Source organism: Vigna unguiculata, chromosome 6 (assembly GCF_037176805.1).
Source record: "Vigna unguiculata cultivar grain cowpea cultivar isolate G323 ecotype 2 chromosome 6, ASM3717680v1, whole genome shotgun sequence".
Classification (NCBI taxonomy): domain Eukaryota; kingdom Viridiplantae; phylum Streptophyta; class Magnoliopsida; order Fabales; family Fabaceae; genus Vigna; species Vigna unguiculata.
Genome location: NC_140797.1, coordinates 28,874,241 through 28,889,568, shown reverse-complemented (window position 1 = coordinate 28,889,568; position 15,328 = coordinate 28,874,241). Strand labels below are relative to the sequence as shown.

The following is a 15,328-nucleotide window of genomic DNA, read 5'->3' as shown; positions in this document are numbered from 1 at the left end:
GCCGGCAAGGATGGCTTCGTACTCGGCTTGGTTGTTAAGATCCGTGTAATCAACACACATCTGCCACTTACCGTTGGCTTTCTTGACCAAGACCATGTTAGAGAGCCAAGTGGTATAATGGGCTTCTTCAATAAACCCCGCGCTTAGCAACTTATCGACCTTGGCCTTGGCCGCTAGGCGTCTTTCCTCACCAAGTTTGCGTTTTTTCTAGGAGACATACCGGGCCTCCTTGTAAATGGATAACTTGTGGGATGCCACTTGAGGGTTAACTCCAGGTAAGTCAGCAGCTGACCAAGCAAAGAGATCCGTGTTGCCGACAAGGGTGGGTGTTATGATGTCACGTTGTTCAGATTCTAGCATAGTACCGAGTTTGATGGTGCAGCCATTAGGGAGCTCCAGGGGGCGGTTTCTTCAACAGGTTCAAGGCGGACATCCCGACCCACTCTGGGGTCTAGATCGTCACTAGACAAAGCGATCTCAGAGCTGGGTGGTCGCTCAATATGATTGGTTTGCAGGATGGGAAGTTGTGGGCGTAGGTTGGCCATGTAGCATTCGCGTGCAAGGCGTTGGTCCCCATAAATGTTAAGGATGTCGCCAGATGGGGAGGGGAACTTCATGGCCAGATGAGGTGTGGAAACAACAACGCCAAGGGTGTTGAGTGAAGGGCGGCTGAGGAGGACATTATAAGATGTAGGTGCATCGATGATGAGGAAGCGGATAGGAATTGTCTTTGTTTGGGCGCCATCGCGGAAGACGATATGGAGGTCAATGTAGCCGCGGGTGGAAAATTTTTCCCCAGAAAAGCCATAAATTGGTTCATCATATGGGACCATGGCGGTGTCTGGGAGTTGAAGTTTCTGGTACGTAGCCCAATAGAGGATGTCGACGAAGTTGCCTTGGTCGACGAGGACTTTCTTGACTACGTAGTGTTCTATTTCAACGATGATGACCATAGGGTCATCTTGCTGGTTATTGAGGCCTTGAAAATCATCGTTCGTGAAGGTTATGGGGGGCATGCGACGTCTGTGATGAGAATGGGTTATATGGTTGATGGATTGGATATGGCAGAGGTGTCTCATCTTGGTAGAGGAGGTGGATCCTCCACTAGCAAAACCATCAGAGATGGTGTTGATAATGTCGTGTAGGGGAGGGTAAGCGGGGGTGACATCGATGCGAGCTGGTTGGCGGTCAGGGTTTGCGGGTTGGTTTGCGCGTTTATCGTGGCGAGGGTCGCGAGGAGGGCGTCGATGGTCAGATTAAGGAGGATGATGAGATCGGGAGGATTCGTCATCTTTTCGGACAAAGCGGCGGAAATGGCCAGCACAAACCAGTTCTTCAATTTTATCTTGGAGTGCTTTACATTCCTCTCTGGTATGGTCGTGATTTCGGTGATAGCGGCAGTATTTAGTCATGTCTGCATTGGGGGAAGTGGTCGTCTTGCGTGGTGGTGGGATGAGGTCGGCCTGTAAGGCCTCATCAAGGAGGCAGGATCTGGGAACATTTAGAGGGGTGTATCTGGTGAAGCGGGGTTTTCGGGGTTCTTGAGGTCTGGGATCAGGGCAGGGAGGTTGTGGAGTGGGGTAGGCAGTAGAGGAGCGTAATATTGCAAAATTTTGTATGGAGAGTTTGCATTTCCTCCATACCGACGTAATCGGCAGCACGCAGTTTTAACTCATGCATGAAGGCGGGTGGGTGCAGGTAGACGTTGTTGGCGAAAGGGACGAGTTTAAGAGTGAGGGCCATGCACTGAAGTATCATTTCTTGGTTGAGGTGTAGTGTGCGAAGGGCAGCCTTACTTAATCGATCAATGAATGCCCGGAGCGTCTCCTTTTGTTCTTGTCTGACGTCGAGGAGTGATATTGTTGTATTTTGATGCGGGCGGCTACCGGCGAAGTGAGTGGTAAACATGTGTGAGAGGGTGTCGAAGCTGTCAATGGAGTATGGCGGGAGGGTGGTAAACCATTCGAGGGTAGGGCCTTTGAGGGTGGTAGGAATGGCTTTGCAAAAAACGACATCATGGGAAGTGTAGAGGGCGACGTGGGTGATGTAGACTTTGAGGTGTTCATCGGGGTCGGTTTCACCAGTGTAACGCTCCAGCGTGAAGGGTTCCCACTGGGTGGGGAGGGGGGTGTTGGCGATGAAGTCGGTGAAAGGGTGACGGCGCCTGGGTTGGTGAGATGGGAGTGGGTGAGGAGGGATGGGATGGTGGACAAGGGTGGGAAAAGTGGAGGTGAAGTTGTGACGAGGGATATGGGTAGTAGGGAGGTTGTGAGGGTTGTAGGGCGGGATGAGTGGTGTGTAGGGTGGTGGGCATATTGTAGGGCAGGATGTGTGTGGTGGGCAGGGTGGGAGCGGGGGTGGGAGCCGCAGTATTTCCTGGGAGGGTGGGGTGGAAGTGAGTAGGATGGGAGTTTGTTGGGTGGTGGTGAAGGTGTGCGGGGTAGGATTGCACTCGCTCTCCTCTTCAATAGGCTGGAAAGTTAGGGACCCTACGACATCAAATGTTTCCTTGGTCTTTCCCTTTTGAGTGGGATCGACTTCAATCTTTCGCCTTCGGCGAGAATTCCCCTGTCGCAGTGCTTCTATCTCATCAGCACTGCGCTTCTTCAAGTCACTCAGCTCCTGTTGCATCTTGGCTTGACCATCTAGGATGGCAGCCAGATCCGGGGTGATGTTAGCAGTTCCTGAGGAGCCTGCTTCAACTTGCTTGTTAACTCCTTCTCTACTGCGGGTAGAAACCATTTTCAAAGAAAGTGGATGGTAACGTACTATCTCATGCCTTACAGTGGGCGCCAAATGTTCATGCAGAGAACAAACAAGATATGTTAGACACAAGTATTACCTTACCATAGTCAGCCATCTCCTCACTAAGCTTCTTCCCGGTTGATACATGTCGCTTAGGGGTATCTCGGTGTGATCGGTTTAGACCCGAGAGGGGTTGCCTGCAGAAGGGACTCTAAAGCTCAAGTCAACGAAATCTCTAAGAAAGTCAAATCTGGGGATTAGGGAAGTAATGAATGCTTACCCGTGGGGTCCAAGCATATTTATAGATTATTAATTATGTCTAGCCACATCATGGGCTGGGTCCTTATTTGGCATGTAGGTGGGCCTAGGCCTTAGCCCAGACCCTTAGTTTGATTATTGTGGGCTTGATGAATCTTAAAAGTGCTTTGATTTCGTTAAGTTTTCCAGAGTAGCCGGTCTAGACCGGGTACTCTTTTAGCGGCTTAGGCCGCTATTATTCTTCTGTAGGCTTAGGCTGGTTACTCTTTCAGTGGCTTAGGCCGGTTAGGCTTAGGTCGGCTTAGGCCGATTACTTTATTTGTTTCGCGTAAATATGGTGATCGTTTATTATTATTATTTGGTTGGACCGGCTAGGTGCGGTACAATATATATATATATATATATATATATATATATATATATATATATATATATATATATATATATATATATGTATATAGAACAAATAAATGTTATGAAAGGAGGTATCAATTATTTGTAATGACTATTGTTGGTGATTACATCTATATAAAGACATAAATTTTTCCTTTTGTATGTATGTATGAATCTTAAGTGTATTTGTGTGACTACATGATAAAACTAATCATGTGTTTTAAACGATAAATAACGAAACAACAAATGAATATTCAATTTAATGATTATAAAGGAGGTTAAGTACATGAACTTTGAGTATATTTGAAAAATGGAAGTGGCGATTGAAAGATAAACATAGTTTGGAAAGATATTGTGGAGTCAAACTATGATTCTTGGAGAAACTTAAAATCTACAAGTAAAAGTGATTATGATTTCTTGTGATGAAAAGATTTAAGGAAAACATGTGGGAAGGGATACCAAGAAAATTGGTTTGACAATAATGTTTCTTGGTTTAGGAGGAGAGGAAACAGGATCTTGTAATGGGAATGTGGCTCAAGGAGGTCTTTATTCCAAAAACGTATCCCAATCTAGATGCAAATTACCTGTCCATGGATTCAACAATAGGGGAACTGGATTTTTACAACAATGGGTCTTGGAATTGGAAATTAGAATGGTGAAGAGAATGCTTCGAACAAGAGAAATCATAGGTTCATATATTGAATGAGTCAGGCAAGCGTACAATAAACAATGAGGATTGACGACCCACACGAGTCGGGTGGGCTCGAAGATAGAGACAGGTTAAACCGACCTGAAAACCAAGACGGGTCAGCGGGTTCGATGGCCCAAGAAGGACGGGCGAGCTCAGTGACCCACACGGGTTTGGCGAGCCATACGACCTAGAGGTGTCGGGCAAGCCTGACGACCCAGACATGTCGAGCAAGCCCAACGACCTGATCGACCCATTGACCCAACAAGTCTGACCAAACCGTTTCCAAATTTATCATGAACTCAAAACATAATTAAGTCTAAAATAAATATTGATAGAATGAAATTTATTTCACAAGAAATTCAATTATTTTATCCAAAATAAAACTGAAATGTAAGGTATTTTAATTTATTTATCCGAACATATTATTTAGAAAATAAAGAGAATATAATTGCAAGCAATTCATATATAATGCATTTCAATTTCTCAGCATTGTTCAAATACTTCACCCAAACACAAGGTAAGGAAATATATAAATCTCGAGTTCTCCTTAGGATCTAAATTGAGCCTGTGTATTAACAATATTTTTTTTATGATGTTTTAAACTTTAAAAGAATTACTTATGGTCAAAGAAGGCAGTAGATTTACATGAATTATAAAATTAATGTTACATCAGTTGAAAGTAATATATATATATATATATATATATATATATATATATATATATATATATATATATATATATATATATTACAATTATGTTTCTTGGTTTAGGAGGAGAGGAAATAGGATCTTGTTTTGGGAATGTGGCTCAATGAAGTCTCTATTTCAGAAAAGTATCGCAAACTAGATGCAAAGTCCCATTCCATGGATTTAAGAATATGGGAAGTGGATTTTTTCAACAATGGGTCTTGGGGATGGAAATTAGAATGGTTAATAGAATGCTTCGAACAGGAGAAATCATAGGTTCATATTGTATTAAATGAGTTAGGCAAGAGTACAATAAACAATGAGGACTAACGACCCACACGAGTCGGGTGGGCTCGAAGACAGAGACAGGTTGAACATATCTGAAAACCAAGATGGGTCAGCGAGTTTGATGGCCCAAGCAGGACGGGCGAGCCCGGTGACCCACATGAATTTGGCAGCCCATACAACTTAGAGGTGTCGGGCGAGCGTGATGACCTAGACATGTCGGGTAGGGCCAACGACCCGACCGACCCATTGACTTGACAAGTCTGACCGACCCGTTTCCAAATTTATCATGAACTCAAAACATAGTTAAGCCTAAAATAAATATTGATAAAATGAAATTTGTTTCACAAGAAATTCAATTATTTTATCCAAACAAAAAATTAAAATGTAAGGTATTTTAATTTCTTTATTCGAACAAGCACCAGTGCAGGAAGGCCTTTTGGCAGCGGTTATTTTTCATATTCTGCACCGGTTCCAAGACCGAGGCATATTGGGACGAGGCCAAAAGAGGATAGCCTTTGGCCTCGGTTGTAAACCGAAGCCATAGAGCCCCTCTTCTGCCTCGGTTCCCACGTACCCGAGGCCATAGAGCCCCTCTTTTGCCTCGGTTGTTAGGTCCAACCGAAGCCATATGTGCTCACGTTTTTACATTTTTAAACAATTTGCTCACGTTTTAGCCTCGATTTTAGTATGACCTGAGGCCATATGTCACTTTTTGGCTTCGGTTTGCATAGTACCCGAGGCCATATGTCACTTTTTGGCTTCAATTTGGGTAGAACCCGAGGCCACATGTCACGTTTTTGCCTCGGTTCTGGTATGAACCGAGACCTAATATGTTGTAAGCAATTCAAATACAATGCATTTCAATTTCTCAGTATTGTTGAAATACTTCATCGAAACACAAAGTAACGATGTTTTAAACTTTAAAAGAATTACTTACGGTCAAAGGCAATAAATTTACATGAATTATTAAATTAATGTTACTTTAGTTGAAAGTAATATATATATATATATATATATATATATATATATATATATATATATATATATATAATTAAATTGAAAAATTATATTCTTCATAAATAATATGAGTATTAACTACATTATTTTAAATAAATATAAATATTAAAAAATAAAATTAATAAAACTAAAATTAACCTTAACGAATACTTCAAATAAATTATAAATTAAAAATAAAAGTCAATGTAATTCATATTAACCAAAATAAATATAAATATCTAAATTATATAAAATTATCGTTGAGTAAATTATATTAATTTTGTTTAGTCTAAATTGAAGTCGGAGTCAACTCCATTTTTATTAGTCGTCATCTCATTATTTAACAGTTAATTAGATGTGTTTTTATAGTTGAAAAAAAATATTTGATTTATCCATGTTTGAGTCCTTATAATTTGCTTATTAATTACTAATAAAATTTAATTATATTATTTGAATAAGAAAGACTCTATGTAATAACTGAGTTTGACCAACTTCAACGTCAATGATTATATTTGGCATGAATTTAATATATGTTATTTAAGTTAATTTTAAGATTTTTAAAAGATATAAACAGTTATATTAAATAACAAACACGAATATAAATTAATTAAAATACATTGTATGTGATATTTAATTAAAACTTCTGAAACAAACCTTGACCAAAATATTTTTAAAGCAGTAACTAATTAATGTATTAATATGTTCAAATGCAAAGGAAACACAGAAATTATTAGTAAGTTTCAAATGCCAAAAATGATTTGAATTATTTCAAGCTTAGTGTGAAATCTATATAAGTAATGGCATACTAATAATGATAATCACAAAAGTTGATAAGAGTGAAAACAAAGAAAGCATAGATGATCAAGAGAAAAGATGGTGGAGAATAAGGTTTTGGTTTTGGTCATCTTTGTTATGGCTTATGGTTTGGCCATACAAGATTGAGTGAACGTCAAATGCCTGCTACATGTGATGAGTATAAGTCATTGTTTGGTCCATGTGTGTCTTATTTGGTTAGTCAAGAATTTTCCACTCCAACTCCAAGTTGTTGTGCTGGAGCTGCTCAATAACTTACAAAAGGAAATCCTGCAGCCTTAAAAAATCTTTGTACTTGTTTGGATGCCTCTACAGCTAATTTAGGGTTTCATTTTCAGAAATTCATATAACTCCCAACATTATTCAAGATTAAGCTTTCATATTCTATTGAATAGTGTATACATAGTTAAAGTAGTTATTCAACTGCTGAAACCATGCATTCACAACACTTGTAAGGATATGTGTTGATACATGTAAAACAAATAAATGTTATGAAAGGAGGTATCAACTATTTGTAATAACTATTGTTGATGATTACATCTATATAAAGACATAATTTCTGTTTATGTATGTTTGCATCTTAAGGGTATTTGTGTGACTACGTAATGAAAATAATCACGCCTTTTGAAAGTTAAACTAATTGTGGAGTCAAAGTATGATTCGTGGAGAAACTTAAATTGTATAAGTAAAAGTTATTATGATTTCCGGTGATGGAAAGACTTAAGGAAAACATGTGGGAAGGGATACAGAGAAAATTGGTTTGACAATAATGTGTCCTCATTTAGGAGAAGAGGAAATAATATATTGTTTTGGGAAGGTGGCTTAATGAGGTCTCTCTTCCAAAAAATTATCTAAGGCTAGATGCAAATTCCCTTTCCATGGATGCAACAATAAGGAAAATGGATTTTTGCAACAAGGGGTCTTGGAAATGGAAATTACAATGGTGAAGAGAATGCTTCTAGCGAGAGAAATCACAGGTTGATATTTTAATTAATGAGTTGTGAATTAGTACAATAAACATGAGGAAGGAAGATCGTTGTGTTTGGAAGGATAGTAAAACTAAAATTTACACACTAAAATCAGCGTATAATAAAATTAGAAAACGAATTATGGGCAAAGATACAGATCTAAATAGACAATTTTGAAATGTCAAATCATCACTAGGGGCTTTACATTTTTATTTTAAAGTTTAGTTAAATAAAATCGTAACTTGTGGCAATCTAACCAAAAGAGGGGTGATGTCATAAGTCGTGAATGTGTCATGTGTGGCAGGGGTGAGGAAACAGTTCAACACCTATTCTTTAACTATATATCAATAGGGAAAATTTGGAAGATGTGTGACAAATGGTCAGTAATTGTTACTTCACATCACAATAAAGCAAAAAATCACTTTTAACAATGATATGAATCTAATAAAGTATTACATATCCAATTTTATGCATAAAATCTTTGAGCTATTTTGTTTGAAGGTAGATATATCAATGATATGAATCTAATAAAGTATTACATATCTACCCTAATCATTTCTCTGACTGAAAAGTCAAGAGCTAATATATCAAATTGGGAAACGGTAATATATATATGTATATATATATATATGTATGTATGTATATATATATATATATGTATATATATATATATATATATATATGTATATATATATATATATGTATATATATATATATACACTGAATTTTAAAAGAGACTTTTATGATTATTTGAAAAAAAAAATCAATCTAAAAGCGTATGGTAATTTTTTTTATGTATTATCATGTTTTGTTTAGTTTGAGTTTTGAGCTGATCAAATCTAAATATGATTTGATTTGAAATCCTTATTTATTGAAAAACTTATAAAAGTTAATAATTTGTTTTTTCTAAGAAACAATAAATACAGACGGACATAGTTCTTATTTTATTACATGATAGAAAAATGAATAAAAGAACCGATAACTTACATGTAGTAATAACCAAAAAATCACTTCCTCCACTCTCAAAAGTTAATAACATTAGAATAAAATATAATTAAATATTATCGATAACTTACAAAGATAGTTTTTTAAAGTATTGAAAATATTTAACTATTTGAAATTTGCATTTATAAAGACGTTCTATATCTTTTGAAATAATAACAAAACGATAATAAATTTTGGTACATTATGCTTTGATATATTCACATTAACTCCAAATAATACAATAATCTATATTTGATATTGATATTTAATACTTTTTATGGAAAAGATTGAAAAAGATTGCAGAAGGATGGGAAGTTATTCTAGAAATAAATACTACAAGTGTATATATAAGCAATGGTATGGTAGAAATGGTAAATGAAATCAGAATAAGATTGAAAAGAAAGTTGGTATTGACATAAATATTGAAGAGAAGATGGGAGAGAAAAAAGTTTTTGGTGTTTTGATGTTTGTTATGGTGTATGGTTTGGCAGTAACAAGATTGAGTTATGGTCAAATTCCTGCAACATGCAATGGGGATGAAAAGCTATTGAGCTATTGTGGATTGTATTTGATAAATAATGTAGCTAATCCATCTTCTGATTGCTGCAATGGAGCATCAGATGCATTCAAAAGAGCCATGGCTGTTCCTAATGGACAAGGTATAAGAGATATTTGTAACTGTCTTAGGGTTGCAGGATCAAATCTCCACTTTCATCCAGATAAACTTGTAAGCCTTCCTACTGCATGTCACATTCAACTTTCATTTAGTATGGACTTATGTGTATCTGGTCCCTGATTTATATCCTTATTGTAACTAACATTTCCTTCACTCATAATAAAACATACTTTAAATATTACACTTAAATATCTTTTCAATTTCCATATTTTTTACCTTTGGTTTATTTTTTATTTTCCCATCTTGATGCATCTTAAAATCGTTTATGTATTCATTTACTACTTGTTAATTTAGCGTTCAGCAAAATTTTTGAGCAAGATATTGTATGTACATAAAATATTAACGTTAGGTTTTAAATAAATTAAATTAAATAAACACGTTTACAATACCCCCATCACAAACTTATTTTAAAGTACTTGAAAATATCTTTATCCTTAAATAGTATAAAAGTACTTGAAAAAAAATTTGGCTTACTTTTCTTTTATCAACAATCCGAAATATTTACCAGTTTACGCATATAATATATATATATATATATATATATATATATATATATATATATAATCTTTTGAAAAAAAAATCACAATAAAAACTTGTGGTAATTTTTTGTATGTATTATTATATTTTGTTTAATTTGAGTCTTTGAGGTGATCAAATTTCAATATGATTTAATTTGAAATCCTTATTTACTGACAAACTTATAAAAGTCTACAATTATTTCTTTTCCAAGAAACAATAAATACATACGGACATAGTTCTCAGTTTATTACATACTAAAAAAAATGAGTACAAAAACTGATGAAAAGAAAGAAAAGAACACTTCCTCCACTTTCAAACTGAATAGAATAAAATATAATTAAATACAATGGATAGCTTTAGCTTTCACAGATGGAGTTTCTTAACAACCATTCACAAAATGGATGTTTAAACTACAAAAGTTTTATTAAAGATAAACTAATTTAGGAAGATAAGATAACTAGTAAATTATATCAGTTAAATTCACAAATATTTATAAATTAAAATATAATAGAATTTAAAATAATTTCTATTATTAATAAAAATTTATAATATAATTAGATATTATATTTTTAATTTTTAATGACCAAGAATTACAATAAAATATTTTAGTTTCTAATTAAGATATATTTAAAAATAATTTTTCGTCACACTATTAGTCTATTAGAGACAAATTTTTGCTAATAAAAAATAAATTAATTTTTTTTTCTAATTATAATACCACTAGAGAGTTGAATTTTTAGTTACTGTATCCAAATTCTGATATTGATTTTCGAGAAATCAATTTCTATAAAATTATAAACCAACTTTTGGTTTCTACTGTAAAATTTAGAAATCAAACGTATAAAGTTCATAATTTATCATTAAATAATGAATATTTATCATAATAATATTACGTATTTCTTTATTACCTATTTGATATTTTTATTTAAAATTAATAAATAACATAACATTGAAAAGAAATAAAATAAAATCAGGGTTGAATGTAATACTTCTAACTATGTTAAAAATTATACTCAATAATTATATAATCAGTATGTAATTTTTTATTTATTTTAAGAACGTAACGATCCAAAGGGTTTTTAGGAATAAAAACAATTGACAGTTATAAGAAATGAAAAAAAAAAGAAAACAATTGAACGTCACGATCAATGGAAAAGGAAAGTCGAATGCTGCAGGCTTCAGGAAGACGTGCCAAATTGTCAAAACCAAAGTTTAAATAAGGGCCAACATCGACAAGACAGCTAAGATTTTTGATAGCTTGAGCGTTGTTGGCTCTTTGAAAAGCCACTTTTGCACCATCACAACAGTGAGAAGTTGGAGGATTTGATGAACCAATCACTAAAAACGGCACACATTTCCCAACTTAAGGTTCATACCCATTACATGTACTTGGAATTTGTGTTTGTGCTCATTTTTTATGGATAATAATATTTTGATATATATTTTTTACTTATTTTTAATTTATTATTTTTAATTATTTATTTTTATGTTTTTTTAGTAGTGTGATGTGATGATCTAAGAATGATTGAAATAATAAGTTAAAAATAATTAAAATTAGGTCAAAATATCATTATTTTTTTTCTATTACTAAACAATAATCCGTAACAAGCACCACAACACTAAACACCTTCTTCTCTCCTATTTTTCTTGATTATTTTCCTTCCTTCTTTTCTTCACTCTTATCAATTTTTTGTGTTCAACCCCAGCTACCATAACTTCATACACACACACACATTTCCCACTCACTTTTGGAATACTTTCATTTCCTTAATTACATTTTTCATTTTCGTTTTCATATTCTTTATATGCTAAATACTCAATATATTTGTTATTTACGAAAATAATTAAAATAAATATTAATAAATTAAATTCTAGCCATATATATAAATTAAATTCTTCCTTTTATTCTTTTCTTTATTATTAGCTTTATTTCATAACATGTTATTACCACAATACTCTAATAAAGTGAAAAGTATTTTCTCTTTTAGGACAATGTTCTGCGTGTCTTAATCCAGACTCTTCCTAATCATTTCTTCATTTATAATTTTATCTTATATTCTTATGTTTGTCATACAAATGGTTTCACTTTATCAATTTTCATCTTTGTCTTATTATTTATTATTTTTATTATGATGATGATTATTATTGTTATGATGATGATTATTATTACTACTATTTTATGTGCTAGTTCTAAACATGTCAAATCTTGCAAATTTTGAATTTGTGACCTTTGATCTTACGAGAAAGAATTACTTATATTAGATATTGAATGTTGAAATATATTTAGATGCAATGGATCTTGATGATGCAATTAAAGAAATAAATTAAGCATTTAAGAACTAATTTGCTCCTCCAACAACAATATCGTGAAAAGGGATTTCACAAATATTCTAAATTCATTTAATGCATTCTTATGGCTGAACAAAACATTGAGTTTTTTATAAAAAAGTTATGAAACTCGCCCAATTGGTTTTGCTCCATTCTAGAAGTGAATGCAACAACATTTGATTTATATTTTCATGGTTGTGATAGTGATTATAGGCATGGTCATAAAGAAAATTTGAAAGACACATTAAAGAAAAATGTGAAAATAATGACAAATAAGATGAGAATATAAATTATCATTATGGTGGTAGAGACAATTTGAGTTGTGCTTGTCGTACACCAAAACATCTTAAAAAATGAGGAGAAGAACGTAGAAACACACTTTGCTTATGAAGATGGTGATTCTGATTATGACCATATGGATGTTACTCATGTTGAAATTGTTATTTTCTTTGTTAAACCAAATGGAAGCATTGATCACCTCATTGGTGATGAGAGTGTTAAAAAATATATTTTCTTGTATTATGTTTTTAATTTTAAGACAATGCTTTATATTTGTTTCGTGTTTCATATTGCTTATATATAAGTTTTTTTCTTGGTTAATAAAAAGCTCTAAATATTTTATTCTAATATTTATATTTATGTTTATATGAAGAATGAATATTGACACTAACACCGATGATGAGGATATGTGTCTTATTGATAGCGCAAAAAACTCATACAATTCTCAAGAGTAATAAATTTTTCTATTGTTTGGTAATGTGAGAAGTCAATGTTAACATTATTTTTAGTACTACAATTATATTTGAAGGCTCTAGAAAAACTACTATACTTCTACCAAGAAGTTTAATAGAAACTTATTAAGTTTCAAGAATATTTGTCTAAATGAATATCATATTGAGACAAACAATGAAGAAGATATGAAATATCTTTATATCATTAGAATTGAGTTGAATAAAAAGTGCATTGGAGAAATTACCAACCTTTTCTTATGATTTACACATATATTAGTACAATTGAGATACATGTCATGGTATAGACTAGAAGTTTATGATCAAAATGAATGACCTTGTTTGGCATGATCACTTGGATGGTTTGTACCATGCATATATTAGTACAATTAAAATGCAGATTATGGTAAACCAGAAATTTATGAATCAAAATGAATTCTTTGTTGGCATGATGAGTTCGGTCATCTTGGATCTATTATGATGTGAAAAAAAAGTTGGAAAACTCATGTGGACACCCACTTAAGAGTAAAAAAACTTCTTCAAACCAATGAGTTGTCATGTACTGAACGTTCACAAAGGAAAGTTGATAATAAGACCATCACCAAAAAAAGAAGAAGAAATGAGTCAATCTTATTTTAAGAACAAATATAGGGTGATATTTATGGTCTAATAACCCATCATGTGGATCATATATATATTTCATAGTTTTAATTGATGCATCAACTAGATGGTCACATATTTGTTTATTATCAACTCACAATCAAGTATTTGCAAAGTTATTAGCACAGTTAAAAGCTCACTTCCCAAATTATTCGATTAAGAAAACTTGTTTTTATAATACTGGTGAAATTACATCTCATATTTTTCATGAGTATTTATATCAATTGAAATTGAGGTTGAACATCCAGTAGCATATGTTCAAACTCAAAATTGACTTGCAAAATTATTACTGAAACGTCTAAAATTGGTTGCAAGACCATTACTTATGAAAGCTAATATTCTAATACTACATCATTTTGTTGTTTAAACAACAACATAAAATGTTGCCTAAAGTAAAAAAAATTGTGGTCTTAACTTTAGTCAACGATTTTACCACAGTTTTCCAACCGTGGAGTATTTAGTTGTTGCCATTGCTCAAAGACAACGATTTTTTTCCTAAGGCCACAAAAGTTTCGAAAACCATTGCCTTAGAAGAAAATAATAGACCACACCTTTTAGCCAACATGTTATTTCATAGTTTTATACAACACAATTTAAAGTATTGTGTATTCTTTTAGGCAATGATTATTTAATTATTACGTTTATGTTTAGAACATAATTATTTAATTTCTCTTTAAAAAGAGCAATTGTCATATTAGGAGTTGAACTCAAGACCTTGGCTTTGATACCAATTGTTGGATTGAGCGCTTACCATTAAGCAAAAAACAATAGTTAATAGCTAAAGTGCAACTCTTTCTTCTTAAGATTGTAGCAACCAAAGTGTCATGATTTGATTGTGACTTGGCCCAACTACGCTCCACCCAAGACAATTGATTCATCTTACAATAATTTAATTAGGTCACATGATGGTAATTTAAAAATATTTAAAGTTAAATTATCACAATTTTAAAAATGTGGCCTAAACTATCCACATTTTAATAACTATTTCCTATAACTATCAACATTTTATACCATATTCCTTAAAACAAATAGACAATATTTTTTTGTATTCTCTCTAGGTTTATGGCAAATAAAACTCACTATATAAGCAACGATAAAAAAAATTGTGGCTTATTCCTATTTTACGCAATGGTTTTCTAGTGGTTGCCATGCCAACGTTGCCTAATCTATAAGTATGAAGAAGATTCATAGTGTATAGTATAACTGATAAGGAAACAACATAAGGAAGAGGCCACAATTTTATTATTTTGCCCACATTTTCTATGGGCAACTTTAAAAAAAATGTTTCCTAAATAATCAACGATTTATAAAATGTGGCCTTTAATAGTTTTAAGCCACACTTATATATTTGTGGCATTTCTATGTTTAGACAACACTTTTATACACGTGGGCTACTTTAGTGTGGTCTAAAGTAAAAAATGATGTAGTACTTAGGGATATGCATTTTTGCATGTTGTAGTATTGATTCACATCAAGCCAACAACTTATCACAAATACTCTATTATGCAGTTGGTTTTTGGTTAGTAACATAATATTTCTCCTTTAAGAATTTTTTAGTGTGGTGTATACGTTCCAATTTCCCCACCAAAAGGGA

The 15,328-nt window shown here is 33.2% G+C and overlaps 1 protein-coding gene across 1 annotated transcript; it reads left to right on the top strand.

The window, feature by feature from the left end:
- Positions 1-9,256: 9,256 nt before the first annotated feature.
- On the top strand, positions 9,257-9,619 carry LOC146885733 (uncharacterized). Its single transcript, XM_085675067.1, has one exon. The coding sequence runs from the start codon at positions 9,257-9,259 to the stop codon at positions 9,617-9,619; it is 363 nt and encodes a 120-aa protein (XP_085531193.1).
- The last annotated feature ends 5,709 nt before the right edge of the window (positions 9,620-15,328 follow it).